Source organism: Myotis daubentonii, chromosome 4 (assembly GCF_963259705.1).
Source record: "Myotis daubentonii chromosome 4, mMyoDau2.1, whole genome shotgun sequence".
In the NCBI taxonomy this organism is placed as follows: domain Eukaryota; kingdom Metazoa; phylum Chordata; class Mammalia; order Chiroptera; family Vespertilionidae; genus Myotis; species Myotis daubentonii.
In genome coordinates, this window is record NC_081843.1 from 44,604,072 (window position 1) to 44,616,022 (window position 11,951).

Here is an 11,951-nt window from a genome sequence, read left to right on the forward strand (position 1 = left end):
CCAGTGTATTTGAGCTCTGGCTTCAAAATTTTCAACATTCCCACTTCTGTCATTGAAAACAGCAACCTGTCCCTCTGTATTGGTTCTGAAATAAAATTTTTGTCTGACAATGATACTTTACTGAATATATCTGCAAATAGTAACTCCCCATCATCATAAGGAGGCTACATACTAGTAGTTCTAGTAATACAAATACTGTCATTTAAAAATACTGCTTTTATTTTTATATAATACTAGAGGCCCGGTGCACAAAAAATTGTGCACTCAGGGGAAGGGGGGGTCCCTCAGACCGGCCTGTGCCCTTTTGCAGTCTGGGACCCCTCAGGAGATAACGACCTACTGGCTTAGACCTGCTCCCGGGTGGCAGAGGGCAGGCCCAATCCCTAGGTGCAGCCCCTGGTCGCGCTCAGAGCAGGACTGATTGGGGAGTTGGGGCGCCTTCCCCTGCATGCACAGAGCAGGGCAGATTGGGAGGTTGCGATGCCACCCTCAGTCATGCTCAGGGTAGGGCCGATTGGGGGGTTGGGGCACCGTCCCCTGTCACACTCAAGGCAGGGTCGATGGGGAGGTTGCGGCGCCACCCCCTGTCACGCACAGAGCAGGGCCCATCAGGGGGGTTGGGGCTCCATACCCTGTCATGCACAGAGCAGGGTCAATCAGGGGGTTGAGGAGCTCGCCCCTGTCACTCACAGGGTAGGGCCGATAGGGGAGTTGGGGCACTGCCCACTGTCACACTCAGGGCAGGGTGGATCAGGGGGCTGGGGCGCCGCCCTCTATCACCCACAGAGCAGGGCCGATCAGGGGGTTGGGGCACCGCCACTGTCACACTCAGGGCAGGGCAGATGGGGAGGTTATGGCTCTACCCCGTCACACACAGAGCAGGGCCCATGGGGGGCGGGGGGGTTGGGGCGCCACACCCTGTCACACATAGAGCTGCAGGGCGATCAGGGGGTTTGGGTGCTGCCCCCTGTCACACTGATCCTGGTGCAGGGAGGCCTCTCAGCTCTGCTGATCCCAGTGCTGGGAGGCATATTACCCTTTTACTATATAGGATAGAGGCCTGGTGCATGGGTGGGGCTGGCTGGTTTGCCCTGAGGGTGTCCTGGATCAGGGTGGGGGTCCCCACTGGGGTGCCTGGCCAGTCTGGGTGAGGGGCTGAGGGCTGTTTTCAGGCTGGGACTGAAGCTCCCAACGGCTCCTTTTTTTCTTTTTCTTTTTTTTTTTTATTCTGGGCCAGCTTTAGCTCTGAGGCCTTGGCTGCTGAAAACAGGTTTCTGGCCTTTGTTTACTGTCTGTATTTGATACAATGTTGCGGTCCGGCTGGCTGAAGCTCCACTGAGTAAAGCAGGTTTCTGGGGTTTTTTTAGCTTCTTTATTCACAACATAGTTGCTTAGAGTTGCAGCTGAGAGGCCGGCAAGTCAGGCGGGGAACGTTGGAGTTCTCCGTCACTGAAGCAAGCAAGCCTCCCTGTTCACATCAGCTGCCTGGCTGCCGACCACCATCTTGGCTGCCAGTTAATTTGCATATCTCAGCCCTACTCTGTGAGTGACAGGGGGATTAGCCAATGGGAAGGGTAGCGGAGTGACACTAATTACCATGTTTCTCTTTTATTAGTGTAGATATTGTTGAATATGTACAGCACCTTTTTATAATATAATACTATAGCCATTAGGAGCTGAGACCTTCAGAACAATTGTGCTCCTCACTTAGCACAAAAATATGCACTTATCCTAAGTAAATCTAGGGAATGCCTTGATGGTGAAAACTCAACAGGACTTTCTTATCAACAAAAAAGAATCAAAAATTCAGTTCACAAAAAGAAGAATCACGGGATTTATTTGTAAATTGGTTTAGATAGTAATTCTAGATAAAAAGTAAAGATTATTCTTTAGAAAATTTTGTGAAAGTAATAAAATTAGGATTTGGGGGATGGTACAACTTCCAAAATGATGTGGTAACCTACTAGATGGAAACTATGTACCTAAATGGATGCCTCTTGAAGTGCAAAATCTCCCACGGCCTTACTGTGCCACCTTGTTATTATTTTACAGGCAGCCCCTACAAGAATAGAAGCATCCTGAAATGCAATTAATTAAATGAGTCCCTCAGCTGTGCTTTAAAAAAAATATTCTGGACTCTAATTGATTCTGAAAACTTTCCAACAGAGAACTTTATGTATGCTAATAGTGTGTTGGCCAGAAAATAGCCCCAACAATTTTGCCAGGGTAAGTAAACCTAAGAGAGAGATTGGCAGCCATTTCCACTGATATTCTCCTAAGCCTGCAAGAATGCCTTTAAATCCTGCAATTGGTGAAAATAGTCCTTTAGGTATTCACACTTTCCAATCTCTCATTTTCCTCCCAGCTTGACTTATCACATGTTGGTTCTTTGGCTCTCAATCCAAAATAAAATCAACTCATTGAGGACTCAGAGGAAAATATAAGAGATCTGGGGATGCTGAGAGTATGAGGAAAACAAATGAGGCACTGAGGCATTAGACAAAACCTGCAATGGAGATGCAGAAAAAAAAGGGAAACGGATTTACTTGGATGAAAAGAAAGTAGAATCCAAAAAGTAAGAAGCCGGATGGAGAGGGAGAGGAAAGGGTGGGAAACACAAATACACTGCCCAGAAGGAACAGGACTCCTAGCTGTTAGTGCTTATAAACATTGCAATGATTTAAGGATCTCTTGGGGGAGTTATAAAATGTTTTGTTTCTGGAATTGTTTATGTAAAAGGTAAGTAAATTGATGCAGAGAAGTTATTTTGTTGATAACATCTCTAGATGTCCTTCCAACTCCAATTCTATGATTTTGTAACTTAAGAATGACTAAGGTGCCTGGACGGCATGGCTCAGCGGTTGAGCATTGACCTATGAACCAAGAGGTCACAGTTGGATTCCTGGTCAGGGCACATGCCTGGGTTGATACCCAGTGTGGAGCATGAAGGAGGCAGCCAATCAATGATTCTCTCTCATCATTGATGTTTCTATTTCTCTCTCTCCCCCTCTCTGTTCCTCTCTGAAATTTAAAAAAAAAAAAAAGAATGACTAAGGTGATGCTGAAAAATAAAAGAACCCATACTTATGTTAAGCATACACACAAGATTTATGGTCTGCCTCAGAACTCTGTTCCACAGTAACATGGAGTGAATTTTAAATGCATAGTTCTCTGCTGGTAATCATTTGTTTAAATGCTAAAAGGGACTCAATACAATGGTATAACAATATCCAATCAATACACATAATTGCCCTGCTGGATCCCCTTATACTCTAAGTCCAATTTTCTTAAACTCCAAATTAAATAGATTTCTAATCAGCTTTCCAATAGTCTTCTTTAAAATATCACAATTTCTACAGACTCTACTAGATTATTTCTATATTCTTAATTATAGGCCCAACATAAGTTGAACCAGCTAAGGATTTTTTTTTATCAAATTTCACAAAATGTAGCCTCCACTCTAATGCAATTCTATTCTACATTATGAAGTATGCTTTCCTAAAATACAGCAGCATACTCATGTTTTCATTTCCATGTGTTATGATGGGTTAGATTTGAGAATGAAAGGACAGTGTATTGTGCATTTTCTCTTACTTACTTGCATTTTCAATAATATATGTATCTATTTTTCCTTTAGGTTTGTTACACATGCAAAAAAATGTTCATGTCAATTTACTACCATGCAAATGAAGGTGAGACTTACAGCAATCAAGCTTCAATGTGGGAGCATTCTTTAGAATCTTAGCCTTCATTACCTCCTAATTTATAGACCCATTTTATCAGGGACTATAAATTTTGAAAGTCCACTTTCAATTATATATGGTATTCAAAAGCTTTGCAGTATTCAAACTTGGCAGGGTTATATTTAGACTATTTCTCACTATCATTTCAGATGAGTTTTTGTGTGTGTAGTGTTTTTTTGTTTTTTTGTTGTGTGTTTTGTCTTGTTTTTTACCTACTCTGAATAATATACTCAACTACCCATTCATTATTTCTTTGGACACCTCTGCTATTTTCTGTTCCCCTTTTCCTTTTACTCCAGTAGTTATTTGCTTTCAGTTCTTTTTATAGGCCAACGAATTCATCATATATAGTTAGTATTTTCTCATAATTTTCACTCTAAATACTGTCTCTGACATCTCACCAATATCCTATTGGGTCCCACTATTTCTGATTTTATTTGAATGCTAACTACTTCAGTCTTGAGCATTTAGGAAGAATTAATGAGTATAGGGGGAAACTGATGGTCCTAGAATTTTAAGGCCATTAACCCAGCTACGTCATTAACTTTCAGGAAGGGTCCTTATAGGAGGGATGGTGATTATTATTCTTGTAGTATCTTTACTTTTTAAAAAAAAGGAAAAATGGACCTACTTTCTCCAGCACAACTGGTTTTCAGACATAATAGGACTCATAAATTTAAAACAAAATTAGGAAATGTCAAGAATAATGTTAAGACATTATTTATCAGCATGCCGTTTTACAAGAGAAAACAATAAATAGATTAATTTCATTAATTAAATACTAATACAGAGAAGAAGGAAAAGATACACACAGTTTGAGAACTGTAAACTTGGGATTTTTTTTTTGGGGGGGGGGGGGTGCGCAATAGAGCCAGTCAAGGTATTCACAGAAAAACAACTTCAACAATGTATGAATTCTCTGAAAACATGTCGCAATGCAGCGACATGTATGCAACCAGCTGTCCCTATGTCATGGCTAGCTGTGACCTTTGCTAGGCACCTCCATCTGAGGCTCTCTCTATAGCATTTCTCCTATGAGAATTTCGCAACTCCCCTGAGTTTGAACAAACTGAGCTCCCAAGCCAAGCTGGCAATCAGGACATCAGTTCTCTCTGACACAGCATTATGAATTGAAAATTGCTTAGAAACAACGGCTTTTTGTTAGCATTTTTTTTTTACAAAAAGGAAATTCATTTTATTACAACAGCACTCATATCTGCACCAGAATAACCAAACCACCATCCAGCCAGCCAAAGGAAGAAGCTGAGATTTAAGGACACTTGCTTCTTTAGAACTTCAGGAGCAGGAGAGGTTGGTTCTCATAAAGCTCCTGCCAATATCATGCAACACGAGATCGAGACCGGGGAGTTGGGGGAGGTGACCCATGGGCCTTCAAGAACTTCTCCAGTTGTTTCATCTTCTTATCTCGGGCACGGTTTCCCCGGTGCCTTGCTGCCAGGCTCAGGAGCATGCTTTTCGCCCTATTTTGGACACGGGGCTGTCCGAAAACAGTGATTTCGATTAAGCTCCCGGAGTTCACCTTTTCCACCGTCAGCAGGACCTGGTCCATCCACTCTATTTCCGGCATCATGATTCCGTTTTTGCCGAAGATGGGGTCAGCCAGACATGCCTCCAGGTAAAACACCAATGGGTCTCTCAGCTCCAGCGCAGGAAACCACCAGGGCCGGGTGCGAATCCGTGGCAGTGGAAGCGGCATCTTCAGCAGCCTGTCCAGGGCCTGGGCAAACATCCATGGGTCCTCCTGGACCACAGCACCGGGCTGGTCGACCGTGCTGGTCGACCTGCAGCTCCAGAGCGAGGTCGGGTGGCTCTCACAGAACTCTCGTTAGCATTTAACTATGTGAATACACACAGTGAAGCTGGACACAAAGCTTAAGGACCTACTCTCTGGTGTCATTTCGGTGGTGTGACCCCATTCGTCTTCGAGCTCCTTTTTGCATCTGGCACAAGATGTCATTGGATCTCCTTGTGCTTTCCCTGCCCAGACCTGGATTCAGCTATTTCTCTAGGGCCCTCTCATTCCTTTCTTTTGGGGGATTAAGACAAATTTGTATGTTTCATGACTCAAAACTCAAAAATAATAAAACCACAGATATCATTCTTATTCTTATTCCCTCCAATCTGCTCCTATCCATCCCCATCTTCAGGCCTCTGTTAAAATGTCCCGTCATCCCTGAGTACTACATGGAAGAGTAACTGTAGTCCCTGTTTTTACTTATCACACTTAACTTGCTTTAGTGTCCTTAATATTACCTATCACTACATGACATAATCATATATTTTTCCCTGTCTGCTTCAACTAGAATATAAATTCCATGAGAATACTTTGTTTCATTCAACCACTATACCCAAGCACCCTGAAAAATCCCAAGCACAGTGGGCCACTCAATACATATTTGTTGTATGACTTTTGTGAATAAATAACAATTTTCATTTTATACAAATGGGAGCCACCCTAGAAAGACTGCTCCATGCCTTGTGTTTTTCACACAATATCTCCTGGAAATCATCTCACATAAATTTTCCCCTTAATTTTAAAATAGAGTGTTTACACATTTATGTACTGAGGTTCTTTTATTACACAGGTGTTTACAGCAAAATAATTACAGTACTGATCTGTTAATAACGTAACAGATTTTTTTGTTAATTTGAGAGAAAAGGACAATTTGTGTGTGTGTGTGTGTGTGTGTCTGTGTGTGTGTGTGTTTAAATGTTCAAAGTGTTAACAATTTGGAAATTTTGGAGATGGTATTCAAGTATTGTTTTAATTTTCCCAAAAGGAAAAGAATGGGAAAAAGAAAATAATAATGAAGGTGAGACTGCAAAGCAAGGAGCGTGTCCATGGTGAGAGATGCAGAGACATCGCCTACCTCTCTCACCTTTCTCTTTCTCACCCCTACATTCCCTCTAAGAAAATAAATTACAGTAAATTACCTGCTCGGACAAAAGCAAACACAACCCCATATACAGTTTGCTATGAATAATGCATTCTAAAGAACTCTTTTATTTGAAAATACAAAATGCTACATTTTGGGATTTCCTAGGAAGTGGAGTTGACATTTGATAATAATTCAAACAATACAAATACTATAATAACTGGTTATTTTATGTCTATTTGATGGGCAAACTGAAACACTATCCTAATTAAAAGGAGTCCCTATAGAAATGCATATTGAACACGCAATAGTAATAACTTTAACAAGACATTAGCATTTTTCTCCAAGGTCCAAAGGTGATTTAGGTAATGTTCTATATCATACATTCCAGGAAAGTGTCAAATTAAACTGAGCAGGATTGGCCTCAGGCAAAACTCTAACATGGGCAAGTTTATGCTTTATTCCCAGGCTTCTCACTTTTAGATGATTCCCACAGCTCTTGGGTTGCCATCTAAAGCAGGTGTTATTTATTCATTCAATTTGTTTCTTCTCACCTCTGAGAACTTTGCCATGTGCCTGCTCTACTCAACCCTCTCCTTCCTGATTCCCACAGGATTGCACAGAAATTTACTTTTTTCCTTCATGGTCCACAGTATTTGCTAGCTAGCATTATAAATCATTCCTGCTTAGCCTGCTAATTAGAAGTACTAGATGGCCATTCCATACAAGTGTTAACGCAAGACAATACCATGACATTTGGTCTAATGCCTCAGTTATTCCTTAGCTTCCTCTGTGAACCTATAGCCCCGTGCCCATCTTTTTTTAAAAAAATACATATTATTTAAATTGTAATCATTTCTCTAGGTCTCTATCTCAACCCAATGAGATCAAGTTCCTTAAGGGCAGATATTACATCTTGAACACTTTTGTAACCCAACAAGTGACCCGATACTTAGCACATTATAAATGCTTACTAAAAGATTATTGAACTTAATTATCAAATTGAAAACAATTTTCAGGCATACATCATTTTATTGCTCTTTGGTTTATTATTAAGCTTCACAGGCACTGCAGTTTTTGTTATTGTTCTGGGCTTTTCTGTTTGTACTTAAAACAAAAAACACTCCATCAGCAAGACCCTCCATCAGCAAAAAGATTACAACTCACTTTATTGCTACATTCATTTTACTACAGTGGTCTGGAACCGAACTCACAATATCCAAGATATGTCTGTATTTCTGGAAACACTTGAGCCCACAAGTGACATTGTTTATAAGAGGGAATGCTTTGTTTTGGGAAAGAACAAACTAATAAGAGGAATAACAGTTAGGGTAGCCAAACACCGAAAGCTGTTCCCTATTCATGGAAATACGCTCCGTTTTGAGAGCAGAGAAATTCAACACAGACTTCTAGTTGAAACAAAGGGTAGCTTTATGGGAGGAACGAGCTTAGTATGCAATCTTGAGACAAACCAAGAAAAACACAGGCAGTAAAATCTCAGACATTTCTCACAGCGATATTTTTACTGATATAGCACTACAGGCAAGGGAAACAACAGAAAAAAATAAACAAATGGGACTACATCAAACTAAAAAGTTTTGCCAACCAAAGGAAACCATCAACAAAATGAAAAGACAACCCACTGAATGGAAGAACATACTCGCCAGTGATATATCTGATAAGGGGTTAATATCCAAAATTTATAAAGAGCTTATAAAACTCAACACCAAGAACAAACAATCCAATTTAAAAATGGGCAAAGAACTTGAATAGATACTTCTCCAAAGAGGACATACCGATGACCAATAGGCATATGAAAAGACGCTCAATGTCACTAATCATCAGAGAAATATAAATTGAAACCAAAATGAAGTATCACCTCAAAATATCAGAATGGCTATCATCCATAAATCAACAAACAAGTGCTGGCCAGGATGTGGAGAAAAGGGAACCCTCGTGCACTGTTGATGGAAAGGCAGACTGGTGCAGCCACTGTGGAAAACAGTATAGAGTTTCCTGAAAAATGTTTTTAAAAATTAAAAATGGAACTGCCTTATGACCCAGAGATTCCACTTCTGGAAATTTGTTGGAAGAATCCCAAAATATGAATTTGAGAGAATTTATGCACTGCAGCATTATATACAATAGCCAAGATTTGAAGGCAGTCCAAGTGCCTATCAGCAGATGAGTGGATATAAAAGCTGTGGTACATTTACACAATGGAGTACAGTGGGGCCTTGACTTAAGAGTTTAATTGGTTCTGAGACCCAGCTCGTTAAGGAGCTCGTTAACTCAAATTACTCTATCAACTCAATGCAAAAAATCGACCCACAGACAGCTGGTATCTCAAAAAAACTCGTTAGTCGGGACATTCCTAAGTCAAGGCCCCACTGTATGTACTACTCAGCTGTCAGAAGAAAATTTTACCCTTTGCAACAGCATGGATGAACCTTGAGAGCATCATGTTAAGTGAAATAAACCAGTCAGAGAAAGACAAGCACCATATGATTTCACTCATATGTGGAATATAATGAACAAAATAAACTAACAAACAAAATAGAAACAGAGTCATAGATACAGACTCACAGCTGTCAGAGGGGAGGGAAGGTGTTGGGCTGCGTGAAAAAGGTGATGGAATTTAAAAAAAACCTCATGGACACAGACAACAGTATGGTGATCACAAGAAGAAAGGGGGGGAGAGGTAGAAGGGGGTGAGGGTATAGGGGCGATAAATGGAAAGAGACTTGACTCAGGGTGGTGAACACACAATGCAATTTACAGACGGTGTATTACAGAACTGTACACTTGGGACCTATACAATTTTATTAACCAATGTCACCCCAATAAAGTCAATAAAAAGGTAAAAAGAAAGAAAATCTGTTTTTAAAACCAACAACTGACTTGGGGCCATTGACTGTTGAGCCTTCACTTTTACGCAGGTGATTCTGGTTGTTCAACTGAGGTAACAAAAATTAACTTTACCCAAAACTTTTTCAACAAGAAAAGTACAATATGTTGTATGTATTTCCTCCTGGAACTTAAAACCTTAACCTAATTAATGTCCTGGTCCTCCAAAAACCAGCAATGCCTTTAGAAAATGAGGGAAAAGGAAGAAACTTTGTTTTGAGGCAAACAGCAATGATGTTCTGACGCCTACAGTAAACTGCAGTGGGGCCGAGACCCTAACACTGTGGACTATGGAAAACGACCTCTGATCTACGGTTCTCCAGACCTGCTGGATGCTAACGGAGAGCCCTGGGGACGGCAGGCACGCCACCCGAACGCCAGACCCACAATCAGCCTCTTCTGTCCCCCTGAGCAAAACGCTGACTTACCTGCACCTCCGATTCCTCATCTGAAAGCCCAGCGCGTTGAACTTCTGTGATTTTAAGATTCTTTCAAGACGTATTGCTAAATAATTCCACGTTTGATTTGTCCTTTCGGAAAAAAAAATGTTGAATTTCCTCATAAACGGTATTAGCACGTACAAGTTTGGAGTTTGGAGTAAACTCTGTGACCTCGCCCTCTAGACCACGGCTGAGATCTCGCAGCTCGATTCTCGCCGTTTTGTGCTCGCGGGATGCTGGCTGCAGGCGGCTCGCAGCTGAATCTCGCTCTCAAGCAATTATCCTCGGGTGCAGGAAGCTCACTGGCAACAAAGACTTCTTCCCAGGAAATGGTTTCCTCCCAGCGACTGATGACTGCAGCCATGCAAGGGCTCATTCAGCCCGCTTGCCTCAATGTGGGACAACTCTGTGCCCTCCAGGCCTAGAGCAGTGGTTCTCAACCTTGGCTGCACATTAGAATCACCTGGGAATCTTTTTAAAATCCTGGTTTCTGGGCCTCATCCTCCGGAAATTCTGTTTCTTTGTTAAGGGGTGGGGCCACAACATTAATAACAAAGAAACAGAATTTCCGGAGGGTGAGGCCCAGAAATCAGGATTTTAAAAAGATTCCCAGGTGATTCTAATGTGCAGCCAAGGTTGAGAACCACTGGCCTAGAGCAACCTAAGGATTCTGATGAAGTCATTGCAACTGCAATACAGTGCACCTCCCCCCTCAGCGCAATCCTGCCCCTCTCACTCCGTTTCAGGTATTGTATTTTGTCCAGGAGTATTCCCCAATATCCTGCTGCAAGCATACCTCCTCTGGGTCAAGTGTGTATCCCAGGGAAGTCCACAGCAGATAGCTGGTACTACCAGTCGTCCTAGGAAGCAAATTATAAAATAGAATTTGAGGAAACTGATCATGAGCATCTGGTAGCTGGTGCTTATAAACCCTGGTGTGCTCTCGTGGTGCCATTATTAAAACTTTTATCTGTGGTAAGTTGGGATGAGACATCAGTGTGTCAGAAAGCACCGGCAGGTGTCTTAGGTATTTGAGAGGCTTCAGAAGAAAAGCAATTATAAGATCTGTAGAATCAGACAACTTTCGCTGGCTACTACTAATGCACTGTAAAAGTCAGTGACACTCTGAGGGGGATTAATCTCAAGTTTAAAGCTAAGCATAGAAGTCAGATGATCTCCTTGGAAGCCCATAGAACAGGCGTGAGCAAACTTTTTGACTCGAGGGCCACAATGGGTTCTTAAACTGGACCGGAGGGCCGGAACAAAAGCATGGATGGAGCGTTTGTGTGAACTAATATAAATTCAAAGTAAACATCATTACATAAAAGGGTACGGTCTTTTTTTTTTTTTTTTTTAGTTTTATTCATTTCAAACGGGCCAGATCCGGCCCGCGGGCCTTAGTTTGCTGACGGCTGCCATAGAAAGATTCTCATCTGCTGCAGACAGAGGGGAGAAAAAGCTTCAGATCAGGCCCAACAGTGAAGGATAAGGAAAGCAGAGGTCCAGCTGAGAGAAACTGAATTCTCAACCGCAGCAGGTATGCTACTCAAGGTGGAACCCTGAGACTTGGAATGAGAACATCTGGGCTGAGACTCTTAAGAATCTTGACCTCTCAGATCCTACTCTCTAGCCCTGCAGAAGTAGCTTACTACCCTGTCCTTGCTTGAAGATGATGCAGAATCTTGAGAGTACATACCCTCTCAGATTCTCCCCCTCCCCCCTCACTAATCCTAGCTACAAGACTAGTAACTAGGGTCAAATCACAGCCTAACCCAGTCAAAATGTCCTGGGCCTCCTAGGAGAGAAGAGGGATGCAGAAGCTGCAGCAAGTCTTTGTGAATGTGACTCGGTGGAAGCCAGGAGGGTGTGTATAGGGCTGGATTCTGAAGGTTGGATCAAGAAGTATGGAGCATGAAGTCGGATAAGGTAGTTTATGGAGTTTATCAATATGGGGTTGAGACAGA

The 11,951-nt window shown here is 42.0% G+C and overlaps 1 protein-coding gene across 1 annotated transcript; it reads right to left on the reverse strand.

Moving 5' to 3' along the window:
• Window positions 1–5,082: 5,082 nt before the first annotated feature.
• LOC132233827 (oocyte-expressed protein homolog) lies at window positions 5,083–10,351 on the reverse strand. The gene is made up of 3 exons (XM_059695079.1): window positions 10,173–10,351; window positions 9,976–10,077; window positions 5,083–5,545 (listed from the first exon to the last, which is right to left on the reverse strand). Exons 1-3 carry the CDS (start codon window positions 10,349–10,351, stop codon window positions 5,083–5,085), a joined length of 744 nt encoding a protein of 247 aa, XP_059551062.1.
• Between the last annotated feature and the right edge of the window lie 1,600 nt (window positions 10,352–11,951).

What these genes read in the sequence shown, in the direction of transcription:
- LOC132233827 (XM_059695079.1), bottom strand. Translation starts at nt 10,351, where the DNA reads ATGGCTGCAGTCATCAGTCGCTGGGAGGAAACCATTTCCTGGGAAGAA. An exon ending in GCTGCGAGATCTCAGCCGTG is followed by an intron (nt 10,078 to 10,172) that starts GTCTAGAGGGCG and finishes TTTTTCCGAAAG; the next exon opens with GACAAATCAAACGTGGAATT. An exon ending in ATGAGGAATCGGAGGTGCAG is followed by an intron (nt 5,546 to 9,975) that starts GTAAGTCAGCGT and finishes CTGGAGCTGCAG; the next exon opens with GTCGACCAGCACGGTCGACC.